The sequence below is a fragment of the Drosophila rhopaloa genome, unplaced genomic scaffold (genome assembly GCF_018152115.1).
Source record: "Drosophila rhopaloa isolate 14029-0021.01 unplaced genomic scaffold, ASM1815211v1 contig_2, whole genome shotgun sequence".
NCBI classification, from domain to species: Eukaryota; Metazoa; Arthropoda; class Insecta; order Diptera; family Drosophilidae; genus Drosophila; species Drosophila rhopaloa.
Genome location: NW_025335083.1, coordinates 22,704,546 through 22,718,670, shown reverse-complemented (window position 1 = coordinate 22,718,670; position 14,125 = coordinate 22,704,546). Strand labels below are relative to the sequence as shown.

At 40.7% G+C, this 14,125-nt stretch overlaps 4 protein-coding genes across 5 annotated transcripts in view; 3 read left to right on the top strand and 1 right to left on the bottom strand.

Moving 5' to 3' along the window:
- The first annotated feature begins 117 nt into the window (after positions 1-117).
- On the top strand, positions 118-2,897 carry LOC108049588 (glycerate kinase). Its single transcript, XM_017130817.2, has 2 exons — positions 118-1,319; positions 1,377-2,897. The coding sequence occupies exons 1-2, from the start codon at positions 186-188 to the stop codon at positions 1,704-1,706; spliced, it is 1,464 nt and encodes a 487-aa protein (XP_016986306.1). The 5' UTR covers positions 118-185; the 3' UTR covers positions 1,707-2,897.
- A 1,281-nt stretch (positions 2,898-4,178) lies between these two features.
- Positions 4,179-4,632, top strand: LOC108049579. Its single transcript, XM_017130800.2, has one exon. The coding sequence runs from the start codon at positions 4,417-4,419 to the stop codon at positions 4,603-4,605; it is 189 nt and encodes a 62-aa protein (XP_016986289.1). The 5' UTR covers positions 4,179-4,416; the 3' UTR covers positions 4,606-4,632.
- Positions 4,626-5,310, bottom strand: LOC108049577 (GTP-binding nuclear protein Ran-like). 2 transcript variants are annotated; one of them, XM_017130799.2, is made up of 2 exons: positions 5,249-5,308; positions 4,626-5,159 (listed from the first exon to the last, which is right to left on the bottom strand). In XM_017130799.2, the coding sequence occupies exon 2, from the start codon at positions 5,082-5,084 to the stop codon at positions 4,626-4,628; it is 459 nt and encodes a 152-aa protein (XP_016986288.1). In that variant the 5' UTR covers positions 5,085-5,159; positions 5,249-5,308. The 2 variants fall into 2 exon arrangements, with proteins under 2 accessions (XP_016986288.1, XP_016986287.1); XM_017130798.2 differs by having other exon boundaries at positions 4,626-5,310.
- Positions 5,311-8,029: 2,719 nt separating this feature from the next.
- Positions 8,030-14,125, top strand: part of LOC108049583 (protein decapentaplegic) — a 36,948-nt gene continuing 30,852 nt past the window's right edge. Inside the window, 1 exon segment of the mRNA XM_017130806.2 lies at positions 8,030-9,457. Within this exon segment, the coding sequence (XP_016986295.2) occupies positions 9,355-9,457 (103 nt within the window). The 5' untranslated portion in view covers positions 8,030-9,354.

Here is a 14,125-nt window from a genome sequence, read left to right as displayed (position 1 = left end):
GGAAGTAACGAAAAATCTAAAAACAAATTTTAATTAATTTCGGGAGCCCCCGTTTCCTTTTGGTATATTTAGATCTTCCGCTCACGGTCTCACTAATAAATATATAATATCTTCGAAAATGATAAGTAAAACTGGATTTTTAGCATCGCTGATTAGGATCGCCCGTGTCCGTAGCACCTTACATAATGGCCAAGCGACAGACTTGGGATCAAATGCGTCAGATCTTCGTTCAGGCGGTGAATGCCGTGCATCCTGAGAAGATATTTGCCGATTTCCAGAAGTTCGATTTGCGTCCCCATGTCGGGGAAAACCCCAACGAAATCTCCATAAAACTGAATGGAGAGCGACAGGATATTAGTGGAAAGACCTGCCATATCGTGGGATTCGGCAAAGCCGTCCTGGGAATGGCCAACAAAGTGCATCAGGATCTGGGAGCCTCTTCGGCCGGCGGAGTCCTAAGTGTTCCCGTCAACACTCTAAAACAGTTCCAACAACCCATTGCATCTGGTTTGAATATCCACGAAGGAGCAGCCAACAATCTCCCGGATGAGGGTGCCCTAAAAGCAGCCCAGGAAATCAAAGAACTGGCCAAAAAGATGACACCCCAGGACGTCCTCTTCGTCTTCATTTCAGGAGGAGGATCTGCTCTACTGCCCTTGCCGCGGGCACCATTAACTCTGGATGATAAGCGTTCCATTGCAGATAAACTGATGAAACGAGGAGCCAGCATCCAGGAGATTAACGCCGTGAGGATTGCCTGTTCGGACATTAAGGGCGGACGCTTGGCCAGGTTTGCCGGCCAAGCCGGACTCCTTGTGACCTTTGTGCTGAGCGACATCATAGGAGATCCCCTAGAGCTGATAGCCTGCGGTCCCACCATTCAACCAGTGGCTGAAGCCTTCCCTTCCGACATCCTCAGGAAACACCAGGTGTGGGATGAGCTATCCCCGGAGATACAGCAGGTCTTTGAGACAACGCAACACCTGGAGAACCCTTTGCTACCGGAGCACAAGATCTTTGTGGTGGGCAGTAATGTGATAGCCACTTCAACGGCCGCCCTGGAGGCAGAAAAACTTGGCTACATTCCCTGCATTCTTAGTTGCGGCGTTCAAGGAGACGTTGCCCAAGTGGCTGGCGACTATCAACGATTGCTGCAGGGCATCCAGGAGGCCAAACATCAGGGCATTCGTGATCCGCAGCTAAGGGAGAAGTACGCCTTCGGGGAGAAGAGTTTCCCGGGCTTTAGGCGGGCCTTAGAAGAACACTTAAGCAGCAAGAAGCCACTATTCCTGATCTGTGGAGGCGAACCGGTCATAAAAGTTTGTAGTACCACTTTCAAAAATGCCTTTGATGATTAACTTACCTTATTTTTCTAGGTTACTGGTCAAGGATTGGGCGGCAGGAGTCAGCACTTGGCCCTGCTGATGTCGCAGGCTCTGCACCGCGACGAGGCCTTGAGGGATTGCACGTTCCTCAGCGCCGGAACCGATGGCATCGATGGACCCACCGATGCAGCTGGCGCCATTGGAGACAGCAGTGTGGTGGAGTCGTATCTGGGTGATCATACGCTCGATGAACTGGCCGAAACGCTGCGCAATTGCGACAGCTACAATTTCTACAAGAATCTCTCGCAGGGCGACCACCACGTGCTCACTGGCCACACGGGAACCAATGTGATGGATCTGCATTTCCTGGTAGTGCCTTAGTGTACCGCCCCGCCCGCTCATAAATACTTATATATGTGGGGCAGTTCGTTAATGGAGCTGCTCTTGAACCGCAGACGGGCAATAGTCGTTTAAATTTGTTTTTACGATTTTCCTCTTTAATTTTGCTCTATGAAATTTTTACGACTTTTTTCATTAACATTTTTAATATCCATTCAAATTCAAATAATTTTGTGATCTTTATGCTCTGAGACGTTCTCCAGTGACAGCATAAAATGGCAATTAGCTTTCGTCTCCGGTTATGAAATCAGCTTGGAATTGTCTTGATTGTAATTATGTGCCAGGCGACAGATGTGATAAATCAATTTGTATATGCGATCACCACAGAGCATAAATATATCTGAGTAATTTCCATTTAATTTCCATTTCTTTTGTACTGCGTCTCATAAAAATGCGCTGCTAATAAATCATCTTAATTGTTCGAAACGCCAAAGGCAAACAGTAGCCAGCGAGCAACTACAACAATAGCCAGCTATAATTGCAATTAAAAATGTAAATATATTTGCTTCGCTTTATTTTTAGCAACTGAAAAACTAAAACGCGACGCGCGCCCAGTTGCAATTTAGCAATTTTTACTAGCTAACACTTTGACTGCATATTTTTCTAATTGTGATTGTTTTGCCCGCTTCTATCAACGCTTCTTATTGTTTACTCCGTGCGGTATAGCTGTATAGTATAATTATAATTCCGCGCATTTGCCACAATTATTAAATAATCACATTCGCCAGCCAATCTCTTGTGCTATTTTTGCTCGACTAGGTTTGTTATTAACTACATTCTCTAGATATGCATTAGCCGAAAGCGGAGATGACTAAGTTCTGATTCCTTTGAAACTATACTATGACATGTCTGAGATATCTATCTGCTGCGCACAAAAGTCATTTGTCTCAACGATGAATTGACTGCAGAAATGCTTTGTGCTGGAAAGTGAATGAGTCAAGGGTCCATCAATAGGGGAAATATATTTATTAAGTAAAAAATTTAATTTGAACCAGAAGACCAAACAAATTATATTGTTTTCTTTAAGCCATTTTTTTAAAGATTTAATGACAATCTGAAACATTTCTTTAATACATAATAAACTCGTATGTTTTTTGCAATTATATTTAGAATTAAGAAAAATTGTAATGTACTCATTTTTATAAAAAACCAAATACATATATTTTAAATGCACCTATGAAAACTTATTTACTTTAATTTAAGGTGAACATATGTTTATAAGAAAGCTTCAGAAGTAAACATTAAAAATATAAGATTAAGTCTATATATTCAGAGATTACCAGGAAGATGTTGCTCTCATTACATGCCTCATGTGTCAATGGACTGCCTTCAATTAAGAGCTGAGCTGCCCACTGGTGGACATGGAGGGCCCACTCCGAGATCCGTGGCAGGCGATTAGAATCGTTTCCGTTTCCGCTTCGGATGGCACAGATGTCATCATCGGCGGCTGCTATATTTAACATTTTTATTAGCCACTGACCACCAGCAGCAACTCCCCTCCCACGGGCCATGCTCATGGAATGTCGCGTCAATTTGTCTGGCCGGGCATGGCAACAATCTCGGCGAGCATCTCATCCTCCCCATCATCGGGAAAGCAGATACGGCCATCGGCCATGGAGTGCAAGTGTCGCGTTGATTTATTAATTAAGCATTGGAGCGCGGCAGCTGAGCAACGCGTGGCAGCTGACGACGATGCTAATGAAGTACTCGCTGGAAATTTTAATTAACGATCCCCGATCCGATCGCCATATAGCATAGATTCTTCTTGTGTTGACTTATGACATCACACCCAGAATACCGAACACTAAATAGCAGCTGCCAGCGATCTCATCGCCAGACAAACTGACGACGCTTATCACATATGTACGCTCAAAAAAGCGCTGAAAGGCACTGGGAACATTGCGCATACGCCGCGTGGCCCCAAAGCTAACAATTAAACACTATTCACCGCACCGCCTGCGAGGCGACATACATAAATTTCATTCGTTCGTCTGTTCTTAATTTGTCTAGACAATGGCAAAGTTCACTCCGAACAAATATAATATAGGCAAAGTTCAATTAACGCTCGTGTCACATGCCTTAGTTGGGGGCAAATGGATACAAATTCGAGAAAAGGAACGGAAAGCAATTTGCATATTGCTGGGAAAACATCTTGACTAACCCCCATATGAGTCACATTTAAAGACTTCAGATGGAATCTCTTAATTTGAAGCAGATGTGTGGGGTAGTATTTGGGCAGATTTTAAGGGGTTCAAGAATGGTGAACTCTTGTGGCAATGAACTTGACACAGCGCTGGTAATTGGGCAAACAAATTTGGATAACGTCCATTGTTTTTAAAACAACAGCTTAGTTCTCTAAGATATTCCTTAAAATATATTAACAAAATAAAAAACTCATTTATGTTTTAATAATCCTTTGTAGAATTAAATACAATAAATTTTAACTATTTATACCGAGCGTATAAATAACGGGCGTTGATTTTATCAGTTTACATTTTAATCAAAATACAATATAAAATTTAGAGTATATAAATAGCAGCTAATTAATTTTGAAAAACTCGTATAAATTAAAATTCGACTCGGTATCCATCCATAAAATATGTTAAAAACTTTAGGTACGCTTCAGTCTATCATTGCTTGACAAAGCTTTACACAGTCTGTAGTTTAAAATCTTAAAATTAGCTGGAGAAAGATGAACTGGCTGGCACTCGGTCTTCTGCTCCTCAGCGTCTCCTTTACGATGGCTCTGGAGGAAAATACACCTTATATTTGCGATGGTAAGGACGACAGGGTCTGTGACCAGTTTCGCTGCATGTGCCGGAGAAGGTCTACGACGAGATCTGATCTTTACTACCCGACAACCACTTATGATGAATTTTGAACACAATTAAAAGAGGCTTCCTACAAATCGTCATCGCTTTCTGGGGGTAAATCGCAGGCTCTGGCCGCCTTGAGATCCTCCTGCAATTGCGACAACTGTTCTGCGGTCATGATCAACTTTGGGAACGAAGGATGCTTAGCCACCTCTTGCTTCCGATCACCAAGCAACTGCCGCGCCAAATAGAGGAATGGCTTGTCCAGGTTATAGTTCGATTTGGCCGAAATTTTAAAGAACATAAGTTGCTTCTGGCGGTAAAACTTTACAAAAGTTTCAGCCTCAAAGAGGCTGTCCGCTTTATTGCCGCATATCACAATCGGAATATTGCCGCAGACGCGCACCAGATCACGATGCCATTTTTCCAATCTATCGTAGCTGGTTCGCGAGGTCACGTCAAACATCATAATGGCGCAGTGGGCCTGAATGTAGTATCCATCGCGCATTCCACCCAATCGCTCCTGGCCAGCGGTGTCCCAAACCATAAAGCGAATCTCTCCGTGGTCGGTTTTAAAGGTCAACGGGTTCACATCCACTCCCAACGTGGGCTCATAGTTCTTCTGGAATTTACCAAATAGGTGGCATCCCATTAGGGTACTTTTCCCAACCTTCGCTTCGCCAATAAGGACCAACTTAAATTCATTCATACCGTTCATCGTTCCTAATTTTGTATATCGAACTTTTGATTTTGTGGCTTGTAAGTGTTGTTAGCTCAAGGGCTTGGTAGTATCTGAACGAGTCTAGTTTAAATTGCTTTGAGCTCCATAGTTCGGCCTGCTATATAAAAAAATCAAAAACCCCACAGAAATAATATATTTAAAAATAATAATAAAATTAAAAGCAGATATATATATATTATATATTTCTCTGCCGATCATAGTTCTTGATCCATCTATTTGGTGGGTGTGTAAATAATTAAGGTCTTGATGAAAGGTTTGGTAATGCTTGTTATTTGAACATGCAACACTCAAGTCTTTAGAAAAGCATCTAACATAGAAATAAAGTTTCAAAAGGTTTTCGACAGAGCTCTTAGCTCCCCATAAAACTTTACCGCTCTTGCAACATTTTGAGTACTGATGTTCATCGAAACAATTATGGCTAACCGATGTTGGCATTAATAATTTCTGGCTGCTACTTGCCATTTATCAAAAGCAGTGATCTACCCATATGCCGAATGGGCAGCTTAATGTCAATCGGCTCTTTGCGGGGCTCTGGGACTTTTTTCTCAGATCTTTGAGCTCTGGGCCATTAATGCATTACAAATAGGTGCGGCAGACCGCAACAGCAAAATCGGTAAAGGGACTTGGCCGCAGACGCTTCGGTGCCGTTGACCAACGTGACTGAGATTGAGATTGAGGACTGCATCTCGCTCTGGCTACCTGAAAAAAATAAAAACAAAAAAAAATCCGGCAGCAGACGACCTCAAGTGTAAGGCAGCGCAATCGAGTTGCTGGTGCAGCAGCAGCAGCAGCAGCAGCAGCAGCAACAGTAACAACCGCAGCAGCAACATGCAACATCCACGGTCCAGAAGCAGTTCAAGTTTGCGCCGAGGAATTCCTTGCCGCTGAAATAATTAAGCATTGCAACATTGTTTATTGTTGTTGTTGCTGTTGCTGCTGGGGTGTTGCAGGCTCGTTTAACAAGGCAGCCAAGTTCTCAACAAGTGCCTCCTCCTGTTCTACAAGTTTTTGCCTCTCCACTTGATTTTTTTTCTATTTAGCTTGCTGTTGGTGCCACTCTAAGGAATTTCCATTTTATTTACATTTAGAATGTGCCGAACGGACTCGTCGCATGTAAAGCGGGCCAAATCGAAAGCTATTAGACCTATTAGCATATCGGCCTGGAACATGGCAAATTTAGTGGCAACATTGTTGCCGTCGCGATAAACGCACACAAAATTAAGCGTCCACGTTTATTACCGCATCGAAATGCCATAATGCTGTCGTGTAAAAAGAATAGGAAGTTAGGTAATAATATAAGTATGTGTATATAGAAAAATAAATGTAGAAAATGCCAATCGGTTGGCGTTCAATTTGCAGCGTTTACCTGATTGTTGGGCCAGCCCACAGTTAACTTAATTGCCACTTCCCAAGCGCTTTATTTACGGAAATGCGGGCCGTCAAGCAACAATTTTTACACGGAAAGAAAAACACATATATTTTTATTGGTAAACTTGTAATGTTAATTTAAAGATAAGGATATTAAAATTGATGTAGACAGTTCTAAACCAATTAGGTTAAATTTACAACATTAAGACTCCTTGGCTTGCAAAATTATCAATATCTGTATTTGTATTTATAAATTACCAAATATATACCAATGATTGTTTTAATTTTAAGGAAAATAAATATATAGATTAGAATTAAAAAATGTTTTTAGGATGCCTTAAAGATTGTAATACATTTTTTACAGTATACCTTTTTTAATGAGTCTAAGCCTCTAGAGATTTTTGTGGTACGGGATAAAGTTAATTATTTTCTAGATATGTATTTCCCTAAGTGCAGTGAGTGTGTGAAAGTGTTGTCAATGCTGCCGCTTGGCCATAGCCTACAATCGCGATCTGGTGATCGAGTTGGAAAGGAAAACAGCAAGAAATAATAACAACAACTAAAATTTTCCATAACCTCAAAAAAAAAATGCGGCGGCTATTTATAAAATGCGCAATCTGCGAGATGCGTGCGGCTATCTGTCCGTCGGTCTGCCCCTCAGTCTGTCGATGCCGCCAGCTGTGTGCCAAGACAACGCTGGCCCCCGGAACCCCCTTTTGGAGCCCCCCCCCAGCACTGTGTTGTCTGCGTTTATTGATTTATTAGAAAATTCCAATGAACAAGTTTTAATACACGGCACACAGCGAATGAAGTCGATGTTGTCAGCATGCTTGTTGTGCTTTTTCTACTCCTTTGGCCTGCTGTTGTTGCACTTGTGTTCCTGTGGCAAAGACAATATGAAAGGAAAGGCTGTGGGAAAGAGACGGGGAGACACTTGCAGCAGCTGGAAAAATTAACAAGTGCAATATTTTAATTACGCTGCAGCAGCAGCAGCAACAGCAACAGCAACGAGCGCTACAAGATCAGCAACATCAATTAAGTTTGCTGCATGGATTTGGGCAGAAAGTGTTGCCAGATTGCTGTAAGCTGGGCTCATGAGGCGTATGATTGATATAGTACATATTATCGTTTATGTTTGATTTCGTCGAAGTTTAAATTTGGAAAAACAATGTGAAAATTATTTATAACATTTGTATTATTATTGTATTTATTTACAATTCCATTTATTGTCTAGGATGAAACATTTTTCAAGTTAAATGATTATTTTCCTATTTAAATAAAATGCAATTATCTTTCAATATACATTTCCCGAATTACTTAATTGATACCTCTCTTTTCTGTGTGTGTGTTACTCCACTTACTATAAAACTCTCACTTCAGCCTATCTAAACTCGATCTAGTTTCTATAGTTTTAGCTAGCCAAACAATCCGGCAACGCCGATGGACTCGAAAGATTGTCTACTCCGACTCTAAGCATTTTGCAATCAATTTAGATTTGCATTAGCAGCGCTGCAGTCTCGAGAAGTCGGAGCCAGAGATTTAGAGCCAAAAATAAACCGAACCAGTTGCCGCAGCGCCGAAAAGTCAAATGTGTAACAGCTAAAGCTCGAAGAGAGGCCCAAAGAAAGTCGAGATCGCAGCTGAGACAGAAGACTAAAGACCAAAGACTGAAGTCTTTGTAGACTGTAGACCGAAAACTGGAGGCTGTGGACCGAAGACGGCGACTGAGAGAGTTGAAATATTGTAATTGTGAGTCGGGCTTGTTTGTTATTGTTGCCTTAGCGGTTGCTTGTTGTTTTTTCGGCTTGATTAATAATTAATCGCACTCGCACACACACACACACACACAAAAACACTCGCTTGTTTTAATTACTCAACTTAAATGGCGCTTTGAGCGACTTAAGCAACTGCTTTTGTGTTCGAGAGTATATATGCGATCGACTCTCACAACTACGAGCTCAAAACTAACTAACTAGCTGCTGGTTGTTTTTGTAGTTGCTGCTGGGCCGCCGATGTTGCTGCCGTGCTGTTGCTGTTGCTGCTGTGCTGTGCTGTGCTGTTGCTGGTGTACTGTTGTTGCTGCTCGGCTCTGCTCCGTCTCCGGATCGCTTTTGCCTGCCTGTTTGCCTTGCCTCGGCCGCTTTGGACGCTCATTCAGTTTTTTGCGCTCAACGCTCGTTGTACGGAACCGAAAAAGCGTTCGTCCAGAGTGTGTGTGTCGCCAAATCGAAAAGATCGCATTTTACAAGCCGCCTGACACGAATCCCCATAGTCTCTAATCACTTTTTTTCTGCTGTTGTAATCTTTCGCGGTTTTTGCGGCCATTAAATAAAGTAAAAATAAGAGTTATCGCTGATAGTCGCGCCTGAAGAACAGCACAAAAACACATCTCTCGAAGTTCTCTCGTTTCCGCGATCGCTCATCGTCAGCCTCTCCGATTTGTTGATACCGATTCGGAATCAAATAAATATATTCGTATCCAACGCTTGTATCTCGCGTGTGTGTGTGTGTGTTGGTGCGAGTGATGTATCTGTGTGTATCAGATCCAAAAGCAAAGTAGCCAAAAATCTAAGCTTGGCCAGCGATCATCATCATCATCAGCAACCATGTGAAGTGCCAGTGATTTCCATAAGCTAAAATCGAAATCGCCATAGAGAGATAGGTCGAAGTATCTTGTGGATATCTGAGTCGAACCTGTGTATAATGTATGCAACGTTCGCGAACTGCCAGAATTGGTTGTTGTTGCAGTTGCAGCCAAAGGATTTGTGGATTTTGGAGCGTAACTGATCGGCGTGCAACAGGTGCACCAGGTAAGCCATACTGAAAATGCTAGCAAATAATGCGCATACGCCATGGTGGCCGCGTGTCCAATTCGAGATCAATCGCCAATTGAACGACTGTCAAACAGCTGACTGGGAAAACTGGAACTCGGGTTAATAAATGAATCATATACATATATATACATTTGTGTGTATATAGGCACTGAGGCAAGCTGATAATTTATACAAGTCTTGAAGAAATGCGTGGGTTCAAGTATTTAATATACAACTTAAAAGGGGAAAAATTGAGTTGATTAGTTTAGGCACTATTTTTGGGGAACCTATTAACACTCAGTAATTTCGCTAAGAATATGGGAAATATTAAAATATAATTATTTTCAAACAAGACTATCCGTAACATTTTTCTTTACCAATTTCAAGCTACCATTTCATAAAAAATGGATCAAGTTAAACCAATATATATAGAAAAAAATATTTTTTTTTTGTTTTGACAAATAAAGTAGAAGTCTTGAAGAGATTTATAAGAAAACGGGGCTTAAGTAATGATGAAATAAAATCAACATAAATATAAGACCGAAAACAAAACTTTTGTCATCGATTTATTTCAAATGTCTTCTATAAGAAATGTCAAAAATGCAGAAAATAACATTTGAGTTGTGTAATATTTAGATTTAAATATGTCTTATCAAAAAATTAGTTTGGTCTTAACTGATAAGTTTCTTCCGCAAACTGGATATCAATGCGCTTGTTTGTTCGGATTTGCCTGCAGTCTCTGGAAAAAAAAGTGAAATTCTATCTCCAGCCCGCGGACATTATCTCCGGAGACATGTGGATATCGAGTGTCAAATGCATATTCATGGGGGCCAAGTGATGAACTAAATCAACGGCATTCCACACCAATCACAATTAGCGGCTGACACTGACATTGGCCATGGTAAAACCCTTTGACCATATGCCATACACTTGTTAATTTATGACGCCATTTGGTTAATTGAATAATTATATGTGACTGGCTGGGCGTGGCTGGGGTTGGGTTTGGTTTGACATCGATCACGATTGCATAAGCCATCCCACACACACGGGATGGAATCGGAATCAGAATCAGAATCGAAATCTGACTCTGAATCTGGATCTGTATCGTTTTATACGATTTGCCTTGCTAATTTGATTGGGGCTACTAAATCAGTGTTAAAGTTCACCCCACTAGGCTCAATTAGTCTATTAATTGCGATTTGCATTTGCGAAGCGCAGAAAACCCGTTGTCTAGGTGTGAAATTGATAGCTTCGAAATGTGCAAAGCACAAAAAGAAAACCCGATAACAAAACTAAGCAACCGCAGTGGCGCAGCAGCAGCAGCAACAGCAGCAACATAGAAGCAACACAGCATCAACACTAGCAACACAGCAGCAACATAAACATATATAGCAACAGCTGACGAAAAGACCATGAAGGTCTACCACTTTCGGAAATTCGACAAAAATGAAATAAAAATCGTGAGCACGCAATGAAGCAGCCAAGTTGAAGTTGGCTTCCACTTCCATCTCCATCTTCATCTCCATCTCCATCTCCATCTACATCTTGGCCTGGCAAATCACGTTGCTGATAACAACAACTAAGCAATGCGGCAATAATTTGCCGACCAGCCTCGCCTCACCCCGCTTTTGGCCAAGTTAAGTGGCTACTGGTCATCAGCAACATCAACAGCAACAACAGCAGCAACAAGTAACTGGCTTAGGCCAACATTTTTATCAAAAGTGGTGGCATTAGCTACCCTACCCCTCTTATTTACCCCACCGAAAACTGGTCAGCGTCTTGAGACTCCCAATAGTTTCACTTATTTTACACGCATTTCTTAACGATAAATAAATTCCACAAGCAGATGCGGCCAGCAACAACAGCAACAACGACAACAACGGCAACAGCAACTTGGCCCGGTCAGCAACAACTTTTGCTATCACGTTTCCATGCAAACAACACAGCCACAAAAATATTTTCATTGGTATTCGCTTGTACTTGAATTGTCCCGCGATAGAAGAGGAGGGGTGGGGAAAGGGGGAGGCTGCAGCAGGTGGCAACTGCAAACTGCAAACTGCAACTGCAGCTAATGCCTCAGGTGCTTTTGGCCCGGACTTTGCACCTTTGTCTGCCGTTTGGGCCATTCTGATGCCAGATTTCCGCCTGATGTGGCGCCCCAAGGCAGCCGAGAACGATATCCGATATCGGTGGCTGCTGTTCGATAGGTTTATGGGCTACACCTTGACTGAAACCACTCAGATTGCACAAGAAGTGTGATTTGAGAACCCATTCTGATTTTTAATAATTTATTGAATAGGTTTGATAGCTTTTCAATTACTTCATATCGAGATCGTTTCTTATACATTAAACCAATCCGATCCCATTTATGAATTTAATTAGTGATAAATAATTTTTATATATTATAAATTACTAATGTTTCTTTTTGAAGTAATAAAAGTCTCTATAGATTTTTAAGACCACTAAGAAAATTCGATTAACATTTAGTAAGAAATTTTATAATAAACCTCTATTTCTTTGATATTTGTATTTCAAGATAGATAACAATATCTCACAATTTTTATATTATTACTAAATTCAAAAATAAAATTTGTAATAAAATTATTTTTTTTAAAATTCGTGCGGCTCATAAGCGTTATTCATTTTTATTCAAATCCACCAAGCCCATCTCAGTCACCTGCTAAACTTCTATGCTAAACGAAGATGAATGAACTCGACTTCAAGGTGGCCCCACCAAACGATTTGGCAACGTCTTCTGTCTGTCAAATCGAGAACTGATCAATTTTGCTTTTTATTTTATATTCTCTCTCGAAAATATATTGTATAAGGTCAACTTCTTCAGAACCCGGCCATACAGGTTTCTCGGCCCAGAAGATGCTAAACGCTGTAGTTTCGCTCGACGGGCAACGCGGCGTATACCTAATATGCGACTTGAGTTACTTTTCCAACTCACATTTGCCCCGGCCTTTCTCGCCGCCTCAATGATCCCCCAAAAAATATCGTATCAATTTCGCAGACGTATATTCATATGATTTATCATGTCTGACACTTGGGCCAGACCACTTGTCAAATGGAAAATAGCCACGACAACGACAACATGCTGTGATTTTAGATAAATTCATAACTCGGCCCAACTTGTCTTGCCTTCAAAGTTCAAATCACTTGGCACTCGCACACACACAGTTTGGATCGTTTGTATTTCATGTTAATTATTTATTTATGAGTTATTTTTGCGCGCGTTCATTATTCGATAAGCCTCAAATGGAGAGACACCATTTACATTTACAGTTATATATCGGGCATATGATATGCGGGCACAATTTCTGTTTGTTTTCATTCTGAATTTAATTTTTTTCTCATTTATATTTGCATTTGCGCTCTTGGCATTTCGAAGGAAGCAAGTCAGCTGTTGCCGCTGGCGAAATTCGATTTAACAAACTTGAAATCGCTGTACGAGCTGCTGGCGAAACGATAACAAACAGCCACCGCAAATCGCTTCTTATTATTTTCGTTTTCTTTTCATCTCGGTTGTATTTTGTAGTATACTGGCATTGCGACATTAATCAGTGGGCTTCGAAACAGAACTTAGTTTGAAGTACAAAAAAGAAAATGTATATATGTATGTGGAGAAGAAACCTTGTAGTTTCTTGAACATATGTTTTGGTTTTTGATAAGTGGGCCAGCAGGAAATTCCAAGAACAGATTGATTGGGGGTCGTTGTTTGCTTAGCTTTCCCGGGGCTTCACAATTTATTTTTAAAGCAAAAATATGGATAAGAACCAATTGGTAATTAAGCAAACTTCTTATCAAATAAGGCAATTCATTCATATTTATTTAGAGTACTTAGAGTATTGTACTCCATAAATATGAGTAAAGATTAAGTTATTTCACAATGTTGCTTTACAAAAATTGCAAAGCTTTAATTGAAACACCTTTTTTTTTCTAATTTATCTAATTAAGATCCTCCTATTCTTTTAAATATTTTAGGCAATTAACACAATTTAGAACTCCAAAGAAATTGGCCTCAACTCGCATACTTGATTACAGAACACGTTCTCTGTTTTTATTCACTGTTTGTTTGTTTATTTGTTTGATGACAACGTCATCGTGATCATGATCATCGGTGAGAGAGATAGTTATGAGCGTTTCGAGTGCCGGCTTCACAGTTAGCTGGATACGTCAGTTGAAACCACTTTCGGTTGGATTCGAAAAGCTTAAACTAGATTCGAAATCCAGATCTTTGCAACCATTCAATAACAAGATTTACATATCTTAGTTGCCAACCACAAAAATTCAAGGAAATTTCAGCAGCAAACAAAATATTTCATTGCAAACAAACCATAAATTGCATTTTCATACGATTTTAATTAAGCTCTCGAAACTAGTGGGTCAATAAGGAAATCTATATATGTATTTATGTTGCCAAAAGATCGTGTCTCTTTTATTGACATAATAATTACTATAATAGGCGTATTTTTGAGCTAGTCAGAGTGGATGTAAAGTCAACATCCTGCGGTGCATTCACACTTTGGCGGCGGTCTCCGGCTCTAAAATGCTCCATTTTCACTGATGCAAATCGCTTATCAAGACAAGAAAGTGCCAGTCACACAAACACACTTACTTTGATACAGGGTGCTGGGGGAGTTGGGTCTTAAATAAAAGGAC

Excerpts from the sequence above, each read along its gene's own strand:
- LOC108049588 (XM_017130817.2), top strand. The coding sequence starts at position 186 with ATGGCCAAGCGACAGACTTGGGATCAAATGCGTCAGATCTTCGTTCAG. Across the intron at positions 1,320-1,376 it reads GAGGCGAACCGGTCATAAAA|GTTACTGGTCAAGGATTGGG; the intron begins GTTTGTAGTACC and ends TTATTTTTCTAG.
- LOC108049579 (XM_017130800.2), top strand. The coding sequence starts at position 4,417 with ATGAACTGGCTGGCACTCGGTCTTCTGCTCCTCAGCGTCTCCTTTACG.
- LOC108049577 (XM_017130798.2), bottom strand. The coding sequence starts at position 5,255 with ATGAACGGTATGAATGAATTTAAGTTGGTCCTTATTGGCGAAGCGAAG.